The sequence below is a fragment of the Chelonoidis abingdonii genome, chromosome 2, assembly GCF_003597395.2.
Source record: "Chelonoidis abingdonii isolate Lonesome George chromosome 2, CheloAbing_2.0, whole genome shotgun sequence".
NCBI lineage: Eukaryota > Metazoa > Chordata > Testudines > Testudinidae > Chelonoidis > Chelonoidis abingdonii.
In genome coordinates, this window is record NC_133770.1 from 222,298,822 (window position 1) to 222,321,283 (window position 22,462).

The 22,462-nt window shown below is 41.4% G+C and overlaps 1 protein-coding gene across 1 annotated transcript in view; it reads left to right on the plus strand.

The window, feature by feature from the left end:
• Nucleotides 1-22,462, plus strand: part of DSG2 (desmoglein 2) — a 51,467-nt gene that overhangs the window by 13,041 nt on the left and 15,964 nt on the right. The window contains exons 2-8 of the mRNA XM_075062982.1: nucleotides 6,383-6,418; nucleotides 7,849-7,983; nucleotides 14,020-14,172; nucleotides 14,359-14,503; nucleotides 16,933-17,090; nucleotides 21,798-21,932; nucleotides 22,086-22,271. Coding sequence (XP_074919083.1) covers nucleotides 6,383-6,418; nucleotides 7,849-7,983; nucleotides 14,020-14,172; nucleotides 14,359-14,503; nucleotides 16,933-17,090; nucleotides 21,798-21,932; nucleotides 22,086-22,271 — 948 coding nt within the window. The remainder of the gene's footprint in view (nucleotides 1-6,382; nucleotides 6,419-7,848; nucleotides 7,984-14,019; nucleotides 14,173-14,358; nucleotides 14,504-16,932; nucleotides 17,091-21,797; nucleotides 21,933-22,085; nucleotides 22,272-22,462) is intronic.

The window sequence follows — 22,462 nt, forward strand, 5'->3', positions numbered from 1 at the left end:
TCAGTCCCCTATGCCCATTCCCAGCGGTCTGGCAACAGAAGAGAGAGAAACACCCTGCCCACCTGGCTAATAGCCATTTATGGTCCTTGTACGTGCTACCCCTATCGTCTCATAGTAGTGATATTAATGATATTAATCGATAATTACGATTATTTTTATTGCTAAGATAAGCAGATGACGGTGTCATTGAAAGGTCGATGGTTTGTCTGAATTGATTTATCTATTGTACGGCACGTATCATTTTTGGTATGTGAAGTGTAGGAATATTGACTATGTATTCTGTATTATGTAGTGTTTACTGAGGGAATGCCCCACTAAACAAAAGGTCCGAGGTCTAGAATTGCTGGTCTGTGGAAGGCCCATCAGAGTTAATGAAGCATACGGAGAACATCGGCCTTTAGATCGAAGTATATCTTCCCCTGGAGGCCTTTCTCTTGAGATGCTGCTGACAAAACCTGCATAGTCATGACTGCTTATAACCTACAGGGAATGTGACTAAGTCAACTTCGTGCCTGGACTCTCATGCTTGGGATATTTTAAGTTTTCCACTGGCTTGTGTAAAGCTCTCCTGTCCCAGATACTGGACTTAGGCGTCCAAAATCTGGGTGCTTACTCTGAAACTCCCCAAGCTCACTTACAGCTTTGGATTTTTCTCGCTGGCCACCATATAAGAATACCTCTTATCATCCTGGATCCCCAATATACTTCTTTTGGGAAAGACCCCATAGACCAGACCTGGGTCTCTCTCTCTCCTCTCCCAGCTTCCCCTCCTTTGGGTTTAGCCGGGCGAGTACTAGTTCACTCTTGAATGCCAAACGAAGAGAGCTAATTCTCTTCCCCCGAGGCTATGCATTAACACTAATCACAGCAGCACACAGGAGATTCCCTCCGTGTCTCGTAGCAGAACTAGAGCAAAAAACTTCAAACCACAAAGAAACAGAGATGATTCTTTTTCTCTTTCCCGCCGGTAGCCTGCTCTTTCCCTGGGAAACAATAGGAAAATAGCCCACAGCCTGGCTATTTCGCTTCCTTTCGCCTTCACTAGGGAAAAGAAACTCCCCACCAGTTTGGTCAAAAGAACTATTGTTTATCATTTTTTAAGATTAAAATGTCAAGATAGAAATAACTCTCCTTGTTTCTTAAAAAAAATTTTTAAAAGATCCCGAAAACACTAATTCTTGCCATGTAAGAGACTCTAATACAGGCTCTTGCTCATAAGAATATGAAAATAAATCAGAATATACAAACAGTCTGGTTCCATTCTTTATAAAGATAGCCCTGATTAACCAGTCAAGCAAATCAACATAATGTAAATACAACAAAAAGCTCATATCATAGCCGAATTACTGTTGCTTTCCTTTTTGTACGCACAGTATGTTTAGGAGAAGATTTGAGATAAGATGGAGTTAGAAGAAAAAGCTTGGTTTACCCATAGTCCGACGGAACATACAAGAACCCCGAGTATACAATTCCCGCCCCTGACTTTGTAACAATCCAGTTCTCGTGATTGGCTCTCTGGTCAGGGTTTTGGTTCCCTTTGTTCACCCCTTTTTTTTTTTTTAAAAAAACAGGCAAAGAATTAACCCTTACCTTACACTATGCTACTTTATGACAACCCCCCAAATCACAGACAGTGCAAATTCACTGGAGGTGATTTCGACCTAGAACTTTAAACTAATCAGAGTAATACAACACATGCACGTTAACATATAAATGGATCACTTGATGGTTACCTGTTCTGGTATTCCCTCTGAGGCACCTGGCATTGGCCACTATTGGAAGACAGGATACAGAGCTAGATGGACCTTTGATCTGACGCAGTATGGCTGTTCTGTTCTCACAGGCAAAACCCAGTTGTGGGTTTTGGAGAACTGACATTGACCACAGCCTGAGGTTTGAGATGGCGTGACCTCTGAGAAGCTTTTTAGCATGTATGTCGTTTCTTTATTGTTTTTAAGATGTTTTCTCGTCAATGGTTTTCTTTTAAGAATAAATGTGTTTGCTTAGAAAGAGTTGTGTGGTGACATGTAACTGTGGGCAGTTATACTGTGCAGAGCCTTCAGAAGGAAAGCAAAGATGCTGGCCTGTTTAGGTAGTCTGACTTTCTTAGATTAACACAACATAATGCAGGGAGCTGCTTTAAAAAAACAGGAGGGAGAGAGTTGGGGTCTTAACCCAAGAGAGGAGCTGGGAGTCTTCAGTAGGTGCCCTTAAGGGACCACAGAGGGAGAATACAGGTGCAGTTCCCCTCAACTGTGCGCACACTATTGACATATGGAAAAAATATCTAATGCATTTTAGAGTATAGGATATGGAGTTAAAGGCTATTATGGTAAAGGTTTCTAGGGACAGAATTACCTCTTTCACTTCATAAGTATAAATGAAGAAGTTATTTTGATATATCCTTGCTTTAAGACATTACCTGAAACCTTTTCGATGCTTCTGCGTGATCCATGGCCTAACAGGGCAGAGGTGCTCCAGAAGAGACAAAGGTTCATCCTAATACTGCTGACTTTAGCATTATGGGCCTGATCCTACACCTGTCTGAGTCAATGGAAGGCTCCCATTGACTTATTGTTGAACCAAGAGGTGATCACTTATGCATAAGAAAAAGAGAATATATGAATTCTTGCGTGCTTCCTGCTTCTCTTAAAAGAGAGGCTTGCAAAGATTCTAACCTTGTTCAATTTTCTAATTATAAAATATTTGTGTACTTCATAGACTGTGGGTAAAATTTTCAAAAGCACCTAAATGACTTGCAATCAGGATGGATACAAATCAATGATTTTTTTTTTAATTTTAAAAAAAGATTTTTTAATTTAATCAGATAGGTTTTTTCCTCAAAAACATTTTATCAAAAAAATCCAATCTAAAGATAGATACATTATTGCTCAAAGATATCTCAACATGGAACAGGGATTATAAATTCTAATTCTGTAGTATGAGACAGTATATTCATGTAATGTTTAAGAAAAGTAAATGAGTTCTAATAGTTCATGGATTAGGGATGCAATCTTATGGAGCTCCAGGGGCTTCTGTATAGATTACTTAAATTAATCTTTCTATCTACCAATGGACCTGTCTAGAAGATATCATCAAAGATGCTTAGTTTTGCAGTTCTCAGACTGGATTTGTGTCTCATAGACAATAGGGTTGAGTCTGTTATTCTCACCTCTAATATTATTTATTTTATTTTAAACAGCTGCTGTGTTAACACGCATGTTATCTCTGCATATGCAATTTGTGTACACAGCGTCAATCCCTTACTCTCTCTAAAAGTGCAAGTTTCAAAAAGTTCAGTGAATAGTACAGATTGTTGGGGTGAAATAGATCGGACAAGAAAGAAATGCTGGAGATAACATGTGAGAATGAACAGCAGTAGAAACAAAACGACACTTGTCTGAGCACATTTATTCCAGAAGATCTTGAAGCCTTTCTGAGTGTAGCCCTGTCCACTTTGATTTAGATCTACCATACTTCTCTCACTAGAAGCGGAAAGACCTTATATGCAGCAGCCGAAAGAACCCAGTTTGGGAATTTTAATGTGAGTTCCTTACCTGTGGGTAAGACAGGGACTGTGTGCAAAAATGCAAACAGTTGCAAAACAAGAGAATGCAAACCTGTTGCCCCAATGGAACGACCTCGATGGAAGTGTTCCTTCGGAGGAAGCTGCATGAAGATGATTAAAGGAAACATGTCTGAACATGCAGATCTTCAGGTTGTCAAACCTTTTTATTTCATATTCTTTCTTAAGGACTGCCCTGTCTTCCTTCTGGACTATTCTTGAATTCTCAAGTTTGAGCAAAAAATATAGTTGTTACTCTGTGGTACTATCATTTTAGATGCAGTTGTGATAAAAAAATAAATAGCTGAAATAGGCAGATCTTCCTTTTACAATTTCACTTTTAAAGTACTACTGAGTGTCAGTGGATGCAATGAGTAATACTAAATGAGCGGTATGGTAATAATAATTAAATAACTGCATTGATTTATTTTGTTTAGGAGACTCCTTCCTCAACATACAGGATTCTGAAGACTACCTACCTTCAAATCACCATCATTTTCTATAGTTTCAGAGTTATCTGCCAATTCAGTCACATCATGTATGTCACATAGCCACACTATATCAGCTGTAGCAAAAAGAAAAAAGAAAACCTCCATTATCCAGAAAAAAATATAGATACGTTTGTGATAAGAGCCAGTAGATTACAAAAAAAAGATAATTGATGAAAAAATTGCCTGGTTTATATGCAACAAACTCTCCTTTCTGTACGATTGAGAACCTACATTTCATTAACATGGTTCAGTCATTAAGACCAGAATAGAGTCCACCCAACAGAGCAGATGTCGCAGGCAAATTGTTGGATAAAGTGTGTAAAAGAGAAATTGAGCAGAGTGCCAATGGTCTAGAGGGTAAAATTGTTAACCTGAGTCCTGATGGGTGGAGCAATGTCCATGATGATCCTGTTGTATGTGCTTGTGACAACAGAAGAAGGAATGTCTTCCTTACAGAAACAATTGATACATCAGGAAATGCGCACACAGCAGAATGCTTACAAGAAGTAGCAGTAAAAGCTATAACAAACTGAAAAAAAATTCAAATGTCTAGTATGCAGCTTGGTCACAGACAATGCTACAAATATATCCAAGATAAGAAGAAATTATTTGGAAGAGAGTGAAGGGAGTCCCAAACTAATAACATATGGTTGCAGTGTTCATTTGATGCACTTCCTAGCCAAAAACTTCAGTGTTCTAGAAATAAAGGCTAATGTTGAAATTCCAAAATACTTCCATAACAACCACTTTGCTGCAGCTGCTCTGAAAAAAGTTGGAGGAACCAAGCTAACGCTCCCACAAGACATGCGCTGGAAGTCAGTAGTGAACTGTTTTGAGCACTATATCAAGAACTGGCTTAATCTGATGACACTTTGTGAACAAAATAGTGAAAAAATAGATGGCACTGCCACAGCCAAAGTTCTCAACATTGGGCTTCAGAGAAGGGTTCAACACATGCTGAGTACCCTGAAGCCTATTTCTGTAGCCTTGAACAAAATGCAGGAAAATGGCTGTTTTATTGCTGACACTGTTGAAATTTGGGAGTAATTGAGTGAGATCTTAAGAAGAGAAATATGCAATGGCAGAGTTAAATTGCAAGCATTAAAAAAACGAATGGGACAAGCACTATCTCCAGCTCATTTTCTTGCAGATATTCTCAATACTCGGTACCAGGGTCAAACCTTAACTGCTGAAGAAGAGGAGTTGGCTATGACATGGACATCCAGCAATCAGCCCTCTATAATGCCAACTATAATAAACTTTAGAGCTAAGGGTGAAGCATTCAAGAAATATATGTTTGCTGACGATATTTTAAAGAAAGTCACACCAGTGGATTGGTGGAAGTCACTTAAGCACTTGGATTCAGATGCTGTTGAAGTTATAATCTTACTTTTAACAGCAGTAGTTTCTTCTGCTGGTGTAGAAAAAATATTTTCTTCCTTTGGACTAATTCATTCCAAACTGAGAAATCGTTTGGGACCTGAAAAAGCAGGAAAGCTTGTTTTTCTATTCCAGATTATGAACAAACAGGAAATTGAAGGTGAAGACGACAGAGTTAGCTGCAGAAGCCAGTATTTTAAGTTTCTCATATTGACTTGGCTGACATAGTCGATTTTTAATTTTTTGTTTAATTTCATTTAACTATTTTAGTTAAAAACAAGTTTAACAAAAACAAACCTGATTTAAAAAAAACTTGAATGTTTAACTAAATTCAAACATTCATATGCTTCTTTTGTTAAAATATTGTGTGTTTGCTGTAGAAGAAAAAAATCCAGAATACATAATGTTGTTGTTTTAGTTAAATAAAACTATTTAAATGTCTGTCTGGTGATGTTCTCCTCCTAATACAGCATAGCATGAAAATCTTCCAAGTATGAATGATTAACCCGTTGAACTGGAAATAGTTCACCTCCCAATGACTTCATAAATATCTGCTTCAATTACCTTTTGGTAAACGAAATTACAAAACAATCATTTATTTTCTGATATAGCTGTAAAACTAATCTGAAAAGTTTTCAAAATAAATTACCTTCTAAAAATAAAAGCTGCATCTATCTCTGAGTTGTGAAAAATATGTAGTAAAGTTATAACAACCAAAAGGAATGCACTTTTATGTAGAAATCCATGATTAGTCTTCCTGACTAGTGATTTAAATCCTGATTTAAATCAATTTGATTTAAATCAAATCCACCCTGCCTTGCAATATCAGACTCTTACTTGTTTTTATATTTTGAAGTTTGTTTTGGGTGCGGTTGTATAAAATGTACCTTAATGCCACTAAATGGATGCAGAATGAATAACGTTGACTATGTCATTTATTTGACAGATCTGTTTGAACTTCGGAAATGGACTTCACCTAGAGGTAAGCAATGGCTGAGAAATAAATACGTCCATGTGTAAAAAAAGTTTTCTGAGCAAACAGTAAACAAGAAAAGACCACTTTACTTATAACTGGTAAATAGCTTGAGTTGCTTTGATGTAGGCACAACACAAAAGTTATTATATCTACTGCTTACTGCAGCAATATAATTGAATAGACCCAGTCCTGAACCTATCAACATTAATGCTATTTCCATTAGGAGAAAAGTTCCTTAGAATATTATGGTTGTGATGAATCAACTTTGACATTCTCTGAGTTAATGGTAGTAACTGTTAGTTTCTGGCTGGTATCAAGGTGAGATTCACAAGGGGGACTTAGGCACTGCACTACCACCATCTTTTGTGCAGTTTTAGGCATGCATAGAACATTCCTACTGCACTGGGCCTTGAAATAACAATGGAGGAACACTTAGTCTGAGAGTCCCACTGGGGCTTAGGCATAAGCAAGGAAGCAAACTGCTCAGCAGTGTCAAGTTAGAGAGCTGCCTTCATGCTCAACAACCAAAATTTAAGCACCTCTGGGATTTAAATGGAGGAAACTTAGGTGCCTAGGGAGTTTGGACACCTCCAGGAGTAGGCAGTAGCTAAGCAGTGGTTTTGTGAATGCCAGTGGTGCCTGTATGTTGAATTTAGGCATCTAGCTGCCATTTTAGGCACCTAAGACTCTGTCATGAATCTCACCTCAAATCTGAATCTGGATACTGAGAGCCACTGCACTGAGTAAGCCAGGCAGTGGGAAAGAACAGGTGGGTCTCCATGGGAAAGAGGATAAGGTAGTGGAAGCAAATAGTTCGCAAGTTTCTGGGGTTGACAAGATTATGGCAAACAGGAGAATGACAAAGAGCCAGTGGGAGGATGAATGTGGAGGGCTCTGTCTCTATGGACATCATGGAAGGAGCAGCAAAAGACAGAAGATGGAGGTTGTTTGATGGGGGTAAGGGAGGTGTGGGAGGAAGGCAAACAGGGAAATGAGAGAGGACTCTGAGATCTTTAAAATAGACTGCATAGATAACTTTCTCCTCCTGTCTGATAGCCACCACTTTAATTCACAGCCATTCTGAGAGATTTGACTAATTTCCCGTTGTCTCATAATTTAATTTATTTATTTTATTTATTTTAAACCTGGCATTTTAAAGTGAGTGTTTAAAAAAAAAAAAAAAAACAGACACATTTATTTCTTACGTGGGTTTTCAGGGAAGAGTCTGACCCTTATCATTAAAATAAACCATACTTATTAGAACAAAAACTAGGGTAAAATCAGAGTGTAAATTTAAACTATCAGCTTGTTTAATTAAAATGACATGCAGAAAATGACATCCAGAAGTTCTAGACACAGCAGTGGTCAATTGAGAAAAGTATTAGTGTTTAATGGCTAAAATGTAATGTTGGAATTTAAACCTGCTTTTTTCATAGGTTTTTAATCAAGCTGCCAAAAATGATCATTTGTCTAATCAGAATAGTAAAATCAGACAAAAGCGAGAATGGATTGTTCCACCAGCTATGATTTCGGAAGAGGATGACAGTTTGATGATGAATCCAATTGCTAGAGTAAGTCGAGAACAACTGAAACACAGTAAGATGGGAAACATTATTGGAAGTACATTGTTGCATGTAAAATATGGCTGGGGCCTACTCTAAACACACAAACTATTAACACCCTCTAATTCTTTAAGACAGCAATTTAAGGAAAATGTTACCTTGGCAATGATCCCAACAATGGTATTTTGAGCATGAATGCTTTGCAGGATTAGGCCAACAGTAACTGTTGCTCTTATTATGCCTTACAAAATTGGGGTTTTCTTCACCAATGTATCTGTTCAAGAATGAATAATATGTAATACATTTTGTTTGATTTTTAGTTATTTAACAGTTGCTGTAGGTTCTATACAACATATGAACAACTTTATTTGTGCAGTACTTAGTATATGTGTCAAGTTCCTGTTTTTTACAGTGTTTCTTTGAGTGTTTATTTTTGTTTTGTTTTGGTTTTGTTTTTTAAGAAAAGGTGTCTGTGGACACGGTTTAATGTTGGTTGGCCTTAATTTGCCCCTCCTGCCTTCTGTATATGTATTATGATACAGTATTTAATTACGTGATCAAATACTATTTTTTCCACATGACCCTGCCTCATTCAGTTCACAGGAAGGATGGTGCTTTATTAATAAACTGTCTCTCTCTCTCTCTCTCTCTTCATTATTAAATACGTGGCCTCAGGTCTTATTTAGTGCACACTGTTCAAACTCTGTTCTGAAGAAGGAATTTTTAATTTTCCTTTTGACTTTTATATGGTACTCATCACTAGAGTATCTGAATGCGTCACAAACATTAATTAATCTATCTTCATGACACTGTGTGGAGGGGTGATATTCCCATTTTACAGATGGTCTGCAGAGGCACAGAGAGATTAAAATAAAAGGCATTCATTATTTTGGGTGCTCCACTTAAGAACATAAGAATGGCCATACTGGGTCAGACCAAAGGTCCATCTAGCCCAGTATCCTGTCTGCCGACAGTGGCCAATGCCAGGTGCCTCAGAGGGAGTGAACCTAACAGGTAACAATCAAATGATCTCTCTCCTGCCATCCATCTGCATCCTCTGACAAACCATTCCTTTGTCACCATTCCTTACCCATCCTGGCTAATAGCCATTAATAGACTTAACCTCCATGAATTTATTCAGTTCTCTGTTAAACACTGTTATAGTCCTAGCCTTCACAACCTCCTCAGGCAAGGAGTTCCACAAGTTGACTGTGCGCTGTGTGAAGAAGAACTTCCTTTTGTTTGTTTTAAACCTGCTGCCTATTCATTTCATTTGGTGGCCCCTAGTTCTTATATTATGGGAACAAGTAAATAACTTTTCCTTATTCGCTTTCTCCACATGACTCATGATGCATAAGGCCTAATTTTTCAGAGTACTTAGTATTATATAGCAACCAACCCCTGTTGATTTCAGTTACAGCTGTCAGTGCTCAGCACTGCTGCAAATCAGAACCCACAGTATCAAGTTGGGTACCCAGAAAATGAGGAACGCACAGTTAGTGACCACGAGTGAAAAACTTTTTAAAGAGGGCCTGTGGAAAAAATATGATCGTGTAATTAAATACTGTCATAATGCGTACACTCAGGGAGCATTTCCTGACTACTGAGTGCGTGACTCTGCAGCCTTAACATGTAATTTCTTAGGTTTTTAAAAAAGCAAACATCAGAAACAAAAATTCCATCATGTGGTATAATGACAACAGCAAGATTGGAATCTTTAGATCCACTGCACAGTTTTCTGGCACTTGAGCTAAAGGAGTAACTGATAGCAATAATAGTTTTTCATCCTTTGTGTGGATCAGAACTACAAGGGAATGAAATGCACATTTGACAGTGGCATTCACAGATATTTGCTGACAGCAGAAGACTGCTGAGATTCATCAATCTTGGATTCCATTTTGGTCTCTCAAGGGTGGTGAATGTAGACCCTTCTTGTTTCCTTCCCTCCCCACTTGTCCTGTCTACTCAGACTTGTCTCTCTTTTCCACCCCAACCATGTCCTTGTCCCATTCTCCACTTACCAGATTTCGCATCCCAATCTCTTTGCTCAGTCTCTCTTGTCTCCCACTCCAGGCTCCCCATCTGAGTCCCAGTCTCCACCTCTCCTCCCAGTCTCAGTCTTATTGTCCACCCAGTCCCAGACTTTCCCCTATTTCCCAGTTTTTCATCTGATCTTAGTGTTCCCCCATGCCCACCAACTGGCTTCCAGTCATCCTCTCACCAGCTTTCAGTCTCCTTGACCAAGCAGTTCCAGTCCCACTGCCTCCTCCCCCCACAACCAGGCTACCTGCCTAGCCAGCTCCCAGCCTTTCCTTCCCCACAACTTCTAGTCAGAGTTTCATTCCCTCATCCATGCCAGTCTCATCAGTTCCTTGTTCTGACCTACTCCATTCCCTCCCCACTGGGTCTGGCTCTTGTCCACTCTGCATTTGAGTTAGGCAGCTTCCTCCATCATGCTTCCTCAGTGCCAGCAGGGGATGGTCATTTGAAAGTACAGGAAAGTCGAGTTCTCTTCTCTCAGTTACAGTGCCCGGCATGATCGCAGCCCAAAGTATTAATTACAAGGGAAGTCTGACTTTGCCCTTTTAGCGCTGAGCTACCGGAGCATGCTCAGTCATTCTGTAGTGATGGCACATGATAATACTCCACCATACATAGGAACCATGAGGGGATGAAGCATGCTCATTAAGTCTGGAATCTTCAGAAGATTCAGCTACTAAACTCTTAAGAAGTGTCTATTGAGCGTGGGCATGAACTGATATTTTTCAAAGGCTTTTCACTTGGCCAAATTTGGACAGATTTTCATAAGAACTGCAAAAGGCATATTCTTGACATAAAAACAACCCATAACATGAGGGCACTAGATCCATTCAAAAATAGATCCTTAGAATATTTTAAATATCGCAAAATATTTTCCCTAACCATGTTCTTAGAAATGGCTGACCTATTTTGGCTGAAACTTTAAAAAAAAATTCAACCTGATGAAAACACGCAACATGGAGAATTTTAGCCAAATGGTTTAAGTTTGGCAAAGCTATAAGCAATTGAAAAGAGATCTTATAATAGGAAGTGTTGGGCAATCTTAATAATAGATGATGCTGTCAGCCCTGCCTATAATGACATCAATCTAAAATTTTAGGACCAGATTGTATAATTTGCATTGTAGGTGCAGCACTGAGAAGGATTATGTCTCAGGCCTGGTCTTCACTAGGGGGCAAGCAAGCTAAGTCGGTCTAAGTTACACAACTTCAGCTACGAAAATAGTGTAGCTGAAGTCAGCATACTTAGAGCTACTTACTGCGGTGTCTTCACTGAGGTAAGTCAACTGCTGATGCTCCCCCATCGACTCTGCCTGCTCTTCTCGCTCCAGTGGAGTACCGGAGCTGACAGGAGTGCACTGGGCAGTCGATTTATCATGTCTTCACTAGCTGCAATAAATCAACACCTCCTGGATCTATCACTCCAGATGTAAGGGTAGACATAGACTCATAGACTATCAGGGCTGGAAGGGACCTCAGGAGGTCATCTAGTCCAACCCCCTGCTCAAAGCAGGACCGATTCCCAACTAAATCTTCCTAGCCAGGGCTTAGTCAAGCCTGATCTTAAAAAACCTCTAAGGAAGGAGATTTCACCCTCTCCCTAGATAACCCATTCCAGTGCCTTCAACACTCTCCTGTGAAAAAAGTTTTTCCTAATATCCAAACTAAACCTGCCCCACTGCAACTTGAGACCATTACCTCCTAGTTCTGTCATCTGGTCTACCACTGAGAACAGTCTAGATCCATCCTCTTTGGAACCCCCTTTCAGGTAGTTGAAAGCAGCTATCAAATCCCCCTCATCCTTCTCTTCTCTTCTGCAGAGACTAACAATCCTAGTTCCTCAGCCTCTCCTCATAAGTCATATGCTCCACCCCCTTAATCATTTTGTTGCCCTCCGCTGGACTCTTTCCAATTTTCACCATATCCTTCTTGTAGTGTGGGGCCCAAAACTGGACACAGTATCCAGATGAGGGCCTCACCAATGGCAAATAGAGGGGAAGATCACATCCTCAATCTGCTGGCAGTGCCCCTACTTATACAGCCCAAAATGCCACTAGCCTTGTTGGCAACAGGGGCACACTGTCAACTCATATCCAGATTCTCATTCCACTGTAACCCCTAAGTCCTTTTTTTCAGAACTGCTTCCTAGCCATTCAGTCTCTAGTCTGTAACAGTGAAATGGATTCTTCCGTCCTAAATGCATGACTCTGCACTTGTCCTTGTGAACCTCATTCACAGTTTCTTTTGGTTCATGTTCAAGGTTTTCTCCCTCACTTTGAACTTTAGATACACATGTGGGACCTGCATGGACACTTCTTAAGCTGAAATACTAGCTTAGATCTGGTAACACTCCACCACTCAGAATTTAAGTGTCTTGGGTACTTTCTGGTCCCCCCAAAACTTTCCCCTCCCTGGGTTGCCTTGAGAAGGCTCACCAGTTCCCCGCGTGAACACAGATCCAAACCCCTTGGATCTTAAAACAAGGAGAAATTAACCACCTCCTCCTTCCGCGCCCCCAACCAATCCCTGGTGAGTCCAGATCCAATCCCCTTGGATCTTAAAACAAGGAAGAAATCAATCATGTTCTTAAAAAGAAAGCTTTTCATTAAAGAAAGAAAAGGTAAAAATATATCTCTTGTAAAATCAGGATGGAAAATGCTTTTCAGGGTCATCAGTTTCCTATAGACCAGAGGTTCCCCGCCCCCCCCCCCAGCCTTAGATTCAAAGTTACAGCAAACAGAGGTAAAATCCTTCCAGCAAAAAAGAAACATTTACAAGTTGAGAAAAACAAACATAAGACTAACACACCTTGCCTGACCGATTACTTACAAGTTTGACACATGAGAGACTGATTTCAGAAAGATTTGAGGAGCCTGGATGTACGTCTGGTCCCTTTTAGTCCCAAGAGGTGAACAACAACAACACAAAAAGCACCAAACAAAGACTTCCCTCCACCAAGATTTGAAAGTATCTTGTCCCCTTATTGGTCCTCTGGTCAGTGTCAGCCAGGTTTACTGAGCTTCTTAACCCTTTACAGGTAAAAGAGACATTACCCTAACCATCTGTTTATGACAGCTCAATCCTCTAATTTTGTCTAGGTCCCTCTGTATCCTTTCCCTACCCTCCAGCGTATCTTACCCTCCTCCAGTTTAGTGTTATCTGCAAATTTGCTGAGAGTGCAGTCCACGCCATTCTCCAGATCGTTAATGAAGATATTGAACAAAACCGGCCCTAGGACCAACCCTTGGGGCAGTCTGCTTGAAACTGACTGCCAACTAGACATGGAGCCATTGATCAATACCCATTGAGCCCGACGATCTAGCCCGCTTTCTGTCCACCTTATAGTCCATTCTTCCAGCTCATACTTCCTTAACTTGCTGGCAAGAATACTGTGGGAGACTGTATTTTTTGCTAAAGTCAAGGAATAACACATCCACTGCTTTCCCCTCATCCACAGAGCCCGTTATCTCCTCATGCCCTCAGGAGGCTCCCAGAGACACAGCAAAATGCACAAAATTGCTACATTCCTAATGATGGTACAGTACATTTACTGTGGCATACCCAGTTAGTTCTGAGAATCACTACAGAGTGGTGGGAGAGGCCATGATTCTCCTTTTCCACGCCCTTTCTGGAGTGGTTGGTGCTTCTCAGGTTTGATAGGAAGGAATAGTGCCTGCACTCTGTCCTTGCGCAGGACATGTGAGGTTCCAGCTCCTTGCATCCTTCATTACCTCTTTGCAGCCAAAGAAAGGCCAGGCAAAAGCTAGCCCTTAACTTTGTAGTTGCTCATATTTTTACAATAAATAACTAACATCTTTTCTTGTCCTTTTTAAACATTTTTTTCCTGAAAATTAAAGAGAATGCACTGTTAGCTTCCTCTACAGAGTTAGGGCATGTACTGTAACTTGCTTGTTGTCCATAGTATATTTATATATATATGTTTTTTAAAGAACTTCCATTTACTGAGTGCAATTACCTCTGTTAATTCCTGTTGTGTTCTTGTTAGATAACTTCTGATCATGCAAATGATCCAGGGGTGGTAATTACTTACACAATTTCTGGCCAAGGAGTGAACGATGGATTGTTTGTTATCAATGGAAAAACTGGAGAACTGAACATAACAAGAAGAGTTGACCGAGAAAAGACTCCAATGTTCTATGTAAGTTGAATTAGTGGGCTCTAACTTACTTTTTTCTATATGTGCTCTCTCTTTAACTTTACAAATTAATTGCCATCTCTTTTTGTTTTAATGTCTCTTGACTTTTTCTCCAATGCAAAATGATAATTAACAATTTCTGTCAATGTAGATATTTTTATTTTCCTGTTATTTATTTGTCTATTTCAGCTTAAAGGTCATGCATTTGATCAGAATGGGAAAAAAGTGGAAGAGCCAATAGACCTGAGAATTAAAGTTAAGGATATAAATGACAATTACCCAGTGTTTTCAAAGGAAGTTTTTACTGGCTCTGTTGAAGAGTTAAGTGAATCAGGTAAAATACTATTTTTCTAATTGTATTAATAAATTAAATAGTGGTTCTATGTGGTCACTTAACCCCTCCTGCCATTACTTTTGATAACAGTCCTGTATGGTATGCTTCTCACCGCTTCCTAACTAGAGCAGTATATGTGATTTTACTTATTCTCTCAGGAAAAAGACTCTTGAAAGTAAACAGACAAACTTTTTTAGTGACAGTTAAGATTGCATCAGGACACACCCCACCAGTAAGCAGCACTGAATCAGGCCACTTGCTTAAGATGTTGAGAAATTCCAGGTCTATAAAATGTGTAAAGTGGAAAAGAGAGATATAGCATTGGAAGAATGGAGAAAGCAGCCTCTTCGTTTCTAAATGACACCCATCACAGATCTGTACTTCCCCTTAGGAACAATTTTTCTAGGATCAAACTGACACATGAAAATGTGGGCTGTGCAAAAGCCTCAGGATATTCAAGTGGTGATTTGGGAGAGTGGCTGCAGAGCAGGTAAGCAGGGGAACTCCACTCCCCCCTGTGATGCTGCAGCTGGACTCTTCATGAGTATTGCATAGCCCAGCATATACAGCTGGGCAAGTAGGTAAATGGTCACTGAGTCTGACGTTACCCATATCCAGTGATCACAAAACCCTATAATGAGTGTGCAGGGATTGCAGCCCCATTCCAATTCAGCTTTCAGGAGTGGATCACATACCCTCATTCCCATTTCAGTTCATTAGGCAAAGCATATTCACTTGCATATTTAACTGCGGGTTAGAGAGGAATATTTCACCCCTACCAAGTGCTGGCCTCATTCAAAGCCCATTGAAGTCAATTACAATCTGTCTGTTGACTTTAGTGGTTTCAGATCAGGCTTCTGAGAGGTGAAAACATCTGTTGTTAGTAGTGTTAAGAAAGGAGTGTTTTGGGAAAACAGCTTGATAAATCCTTTACTCTGTATGCATTTCAGCCTGATGGTGAGCATAAGGCTGAAAGGTTATTGAGGGTCTGCTCTTGTGAGGTGCTGAGCTCCCTCAATTCAAATGAGAGCTGTTTAGTGATCAGCTTGGAAAATCAGGTTCAGGCAAAATTAGATATAGATTTGAGTGTCTAACTAGAGACCCCAGTTTGAACTAAGGTCCGCCTTCTTCAAAAGCACAGACTCCTGTCACTTGAGCTAAAAGAGACTTTCCATTATATGCTAGCAGTAAAACGCCTACGATATATAAATGAGTAGTTCTGACCGTAGCCATCAGAGGGCAGTGACACACATACATAATGGTCAAAGGACTGTTTTCAAGAGGCAACCCATTTTAGAGTGTCAGGCATGGGAGATAGGGCAGATGATTTAAAAAGATATTTTTGTCTCTGTTTTCTGTTTGTATTAATTTATACCCATGCAGTTTCTATCATTTTTTTAAAACTTTTAGTTAAAGACCACCCATATTAGGCCATTTGTCTTTTCTGATCTACTGAGGTTTAGTATAGAGGTGGGCAAACTGTGGCCCGCGAGCCACATCTGGCTCGTGAAACCCTCATGCCCGGCCGCTGAGCTCCTGGCCTGGGAGGCTACCCCCGGCCCCTCCCCTGCTGTGCCAGCACCCCTGCAGCCTCAGCACGCCGTACCACCAGCACAATGCTCTGGGCAGCCAGGCAGCACAGTTGCAGAGCTGCGGCCTGACCCAGTGCTCTGAGTGGCGTGGCTGTAATGCCACCAGCCACTGGTGCTCTGTGCTGCGCAGTAAGGGAGGGGGGTGGATAGAGGGCAGAGGAGTTCGGAGAGGTGGTCGGGGGTGAGGATGTGGATAGGGGTTGGGGTGGTCAGAGGGCAGGGGACAGGGGTTGAATGGGGCAAGGATCCCAGGGAGGCAGTCAGGAATGATAAAGGCGGGGGGTTGAATGGGGTGACAGGGAGCAATCGGGTGGAGGGTCCGGGATTGGTCAGGGGACAGGAAGCAGGGGATGGTGAATGGGGCAGGAGTCCCGGGGGAGCCAACGGGGAATGGGGGGTTGGATGGGGCAGGAGTCCCGGGGGAGCGGTCATGGAGTGAGAAGCAGGGGGTCAGATAGGAGGCAAGGACCAAGCCACGCCTGGCTGTCTGGGGAGACACAGCCTCCCCTAACCAGTCTTTCAAACAATTTTGGAAACTCGATGTGGCCCTCAAGCCAAAAAGTTTCCCCGCCCCTGCTTTAGTATGTGTATCCATGATGTGCATTTGTTTGCTTATACATGCTATCTAATGACATATTGGTTGAAAGTGTTAAAAAATAAAAGACATTTCTCCAACTCTTAATAAAAGCAGTAATTAGAAGTACAACAAAAAAGCAGTTAAGTGGTTCTGAAAACTCTCCATTTTGTGTTCTATAAATGATACTTGCCAATGCATGAACAAGGGCAATGTAAATCTATCTATCTATTTTTTTTATTATTGTTATTTTTATTTCTCAGGTACACTTGTGATGAGGATAAATGCAACTGATGCAGATGAGCCGAATAATATAAATTCCAAAATTGCTTTCAGGATTCTTCAAAATCAGCCATCTTCATTCAGTATTAAAAAAAACACCGGCGAAGTTGTAACAGCAACATTCTATCTTGACAGAGAGGTAAACTACACTCTTCTATAGCCTCTTTCTTAGAGTTTTAACAACACTATATCAGCCCTCTTCCCTCCTTGCTGCTTCATCCTGTTCACTGGATGAGGACAGAATACATAGATCTTCTGACCCACAACCTCCATCTCCCTGGCCCTCCTGGAACTGAAGACATAGCCCTTTTCCTAGATCAGCTTTCTCCTTTTCTGTCTGCTCAGCTGTGCTGGCTGGTGCATTTTGGGGGGATAAGAGTTAAGGCTCTGTTTATCCAGTTGTCCTCAACTGCACAGGAGGGGAGTATTGGCCCAGTGACAGTTTCTGTCCCCACTCCATTGTTGTCCACAGTATGAGTAGCAATCACAGAGGGGGGAGAAAGGGGGTCTCCTTATTCCATCATGTGAGCAAACTTTAAGCATCACGATCTGATTCTATAAGACTGCTGATACATATAGCTGGCCCTAGAGTTTGTGGGTTTATATTGAAAATTAAGACATGGATTGCCAGAGGCAGACTTCTGTAACCCACTCTTAAAAGCTGCATGTTAAGTGTTAGCAACAACTTTATTCTAAGGACCGAATGGCTAGGCAGCAATATTGCAGAAAAGGACCTAAGGGTTACAGTGGATAAGAAGCTGGATATGAGCCAACAGTGTGCCCTGGTTGCACACAAGGCTATGGCATTTTGGGCTGCATATAGGGCATTGCTAGCAGATTGAGGGATGTGATTATTCCCCTCTATTCAACGTTGGTGAGGTCTCATCTGGAGTACTGTGTCCATTTTGGGCCCCACACTACAAGAAGGATGTGGGAATAATTGGAAAGAGTCCAGCGGAGGGCGAAAAAATGATTAGGGGGGTGAAGCACATGACTTAATGAGAGAGGCTGAGGGAACTGGGATTGTTGAGTCTGCAGAGAGAAGAGAAGAATGAGGGGGGATTTGATAGCTGCTTTCAACTACCTGAAAGGGGTCCAAGAGGATGGATCTAGACTGTTCTCAGTGGTACCAGATGACAGAACAAGGAGGAATGGTCTCAAGTTGCAGTGGGAGAGGTTTAGGTTGGATATTAGGAAAAACTTTTTTCACTAGGAGGGTGGTGAAGCACTGGAATGTGTTACCTAGGGAGGTGGTGGAATCTCCTTCCTTAGAGATTTTTAAGCTCAGACTTGACAAAGCCCTGGCTGAGATGACTTAGTTGGGAATTTGTCCTGCTTTGAGCAGGGGGTTGGACTAGATGACCTCCTGAGGTCCTTCTAACCCTGGTATTCTATGATTCTGTGAACCTACTAACTTGTATGTAATGCTACATATTCTTATTGGCCAATAGATGGTGCTCCTTCCATTAGCTATCTACATGTATACAAACCTGTTGTCTTTATAGAGCACTCTCATAACACCCATAGCATTCTGGTGGTGGGTGGATATGGCAGGAAAGTTTGTCATTAAGGGGATACACCTGTTGGAATGTCTTCAGCAGTTACAGAGGGTGCTTATTGTTACTTGGCGGGCGTGTCAACGGGGTTCTTCAGCTGTGAGGGATGGACGACTTATGAAATTCAGCCCCTCGGTTCATCTTTCAGGATACATTGACGGAGTGATGGTGGGTCAGTTGGTAGAAGTAGTCCTGGGTGATATTGGGAATTGATACTGACAGAGTGACATTACCACCTATACCATAGGAAATGTTTTTGTCACCCAGTCTGCAACTCCACATGCCCTCCACGGGTGATAGAAAGCGTGAGTGTACTAGCCATTTGCACTCTCTTTCACAGTGAACATGTTCTTATTACAAAACCATAGTAAGTACAGCATGGTACAGTTGTGTGAAAGCTGCCCTGCAGTTGCTTGGGCCCAGATCAATAAATTGAACATAGGCATTGTGATGCTGAGCATCACGGTGTCTAACTTTTAGGCACCTAGAAAATCACAGGGACAGCACTGAGATGCACAAAGCTGAGTTAAGTGTCTAGCCTCCTACACAATAAATAGAGAGAGAGAGAATCTTAGATTGTGATCCATAAAGCCAGCATGGGAAGTGGGCAGCCACTTAAGCTAGCCAATATAAGATGCTAAGCCCCTCCCCTCTCCGAGTTCAGGACCCAAGTCCAGACTGCAGAGAGGTATCTAGCTCTGCTTGTGATTCACAAACCGGGGGCAGATTGGCATTCAACTGCCTAAGTCATGAGTATGGGCACCTCCCGTACAACCTTTAACCCAGTGATTAGAGCAGGGGTCGGCAACCTTTCAGAAGTGCTGTGCCAAGTCTTCATTTATTCACTCTAATTTAAGGTCTCGCATGCCGGTAATACATTTTAACATTTTAGAAGGTCTCTTTCTATAAGTCTATATTCTATAACTAAACTATTGTATGTAAAGTAAACAAGGTTTTAAAATGTTTAAGGAGTGTCATTTAAAATTAAATTAAAAGGCTGATCTTACGCCGCCAGCTTGCTCAGCTCACTGCCAGCCTGGGGTTCTGTTCACCTAGGCCGGCAGTGGGCTGAGCAGAGCCTGCGACCGGGACCCCAGACCTGGGGGGTGGGGTTCAGGGGTCAGGGCAGAGGGCTGGGGGAGGGGGGATCAGAACAGAGGTCTGGGGGTGTGGGGTGGTGTAGGGCAGAATGCTAAGTGTATGGGGGGGGTCAGGGCAGGGGTATGGGGGGTGCAGGGCAGAATGCTGAGTGTGTGTGGGGGTCAGGGCAGAGGGCTTGGGGGTATGGGGGGGTGCAGGGTAGAAGGCTGAGTGTGGGGGGGTCAGGGCAGAGGGCTGGGGTGCTCCCAGCCCCCTGCCCTGAGTGGCTCATGGCAGAGGAGTGGAAGGGATGTGCCCTGTTCCACCCCGTTCCCCAAGGCCCCGTCCCTACCTCTCTTTGCATCCTGTACGGAGCTGTGTGCATGCTGCAGCTCTTCCCCCCATCCCCCTCGCAAGAGCCATCAGCTGATTGGCTCAGGGAAGGAGAGGGGGCGGGGCAGGAAAGAACCACGCTGGGGGAAGAAACAGGAGAGGGGGGAAGCTTGGCTGCTGCAGAACCAAGCTTCTGCTTCTTGCCCCTGCAAGGGAGAGCAGTGGGCAAGGGGGCTGAGTTAGGCTGGAGGCCGAGACAGCGACAGGCAGCTGCATGCCACTCGAAATCGGCTTGCGTGCCATCTTTGGCACGCGTGCCATAGGTTGCCGACCCCTGGGTTAGAGTACTCACACGGGCTATGAGAGACCCCCCCCAGTGAAGTCCCCCCACTGCCTGATGAGGAGAAGGGATTTGAACAGGGATCTACCGCATCTCTTAAATGCCCTAATCACTAGGCTATAACATGATTCTATTTCTCTCTGGCTCATTTAATATTTAATTATTCAATTATTTTAATCTCTCTTACTGAAGTTCCATTTTGAGGAAGTGCCACATCAGAATATTCCATAGGCCAGTGATTAGAGTGCTCCCCTGAGAGGTGGGACACCCCTGTTCAATTCCCTTCACCTCATCAGGCAGAAGGGGGCTTGAATGGAGGGCCTCCCACATCCTGGATGAGTACCCTAACCACTGGGCTAATGGTTATAAAGGAGGTCCTTCTCTTTTCCTTCCCCCATCTGTTTCGTGCGGAGTTAAGCAGGCTTTCGGCACGCCTACTGGATTAGGCCCCACGTACAATTCAGGTGGAAGAACATATGTATTTTCCTTCATCTGTGGATCACTCTGAGGCGTAGGGGGGAGACAGGCACATGGGTGCCTAGAATGAGGTAGTGCACATGCCAGAGAGAAATAACTAAACTATTAGTATAAATCTGTACTAATTATGTCTGTAATCTGTGTGTAATAATGTAACAATAATTATTTTATCATATATAGTATTCACTATAACTTTCCCTTTCCTCCAGCTATGGAGTGACCATTTTCAAGCCCAAATTAAACAATGATAAAATTCCCAAAGTCCTTTGTGCTGGCGTTGTTATTCTTGTTTCTTTTATGTTTCTCAAATTCTTTCCACTCTCCATTTACTAAGTTATTTGGGAAAATGCTAAGTGCATTCCTGAGCTCAGGACTCTGGTGGAACAACTCTATGATGAATGGAATTTAAAATTAATTAAACATACTGCTATAGTCGGCCATTCCGTATCAAAGAAAAAATAGAGATAATGTACCAGAGCAAAAGATGTTTTATATAGTTTTGTAATTGGTTTCTGTATAAATTTAAACACTTATTTTTTAATGTGACACAGGAACAAAGTAGNTGGGTGCCTAGAATGAGGTAGTGCACATGCCAGAGAGAAATAACTAAACTATTAGTATAAATCTGTACTAATTATGTCTGTAATCTGTGTGTAATAATGTAACAATAATTATTTTATCATATATAGTATTCACTATAACTTTCCCTTTCCTCCAGCTATGGAGTGACCATTTTCAAGCCCAAATTAAACAATGATAAAATTCCCAAAGTCCTTTGTGCTGGCGTTGTTATTCTTGTTTCTTTTATGTTTCTCAAATTCTTTCCACTCTCCATTTACTAAGTTATTTGGGAAAATGCTAAGTGCATTCCTGAGCTCAGGACTCTGGTGGAACAACTCTATGATGAATGGAATTTAAAATTAATTAAACATACTGCTATAGTCGGCCATTCCGTATCAAAGAAAAAATAGAGATAATGTACCAGAGCAAAAGATGTTTTATATAGTTTTGTAATTGGTTTCTGTATAAATTTAAACACTTATTTTTTAATGTGACACAGGAACAAAGTAACTACACTTTCACTGTAGAAGCAAGAGACAGAGATGGAGACAAAACTGGGCTAGCTACAACCAGTACTGTAAAAATCCAGATTTTGGATGTCAATGACAATATTCCTGTTTTTGAAAGGCAGACAGTAAGTATGTTTGTTTGTTAACAGTCTCTGTGTGTTCCTATATCTGGTAATAACAGGTAATTTACTATCACATGGCACACAAAGGACTCATTTTGCCATAATGAAATACAGTAGACTTAACATTTTCTTAAAAGGTCTATTGTTTGATTGCAGTATGAAGGCAGTGTCGAGGAAAACAGAGCAAATGTGGAAATTATGCGACTGCAAGTATCTGACAAAGATGAAAAATTCTCTGATAATTGGCTGGCAAACTTTACAATTGCCTCTGGGAATGAAGGGGGTTATTTCCGTATAGAGACAGATGCTCGAACAAATGAAGGAGTTTTGACTCTTGTAAAGGTAAGTGTATACTGTAGAGTGTCCTTTTTTAAAAAAAAAAATCATAATGAGACTTTTAAAAATATTAGAATAAATTACATAGGATATTAATTTTAACTAAAACTATTTACATTTTACCAGCATGTGAATAGCAAATAATTTACAGATGGAACACTCCTCCATTTCTATATTTTACCTAGATGTACTGAATA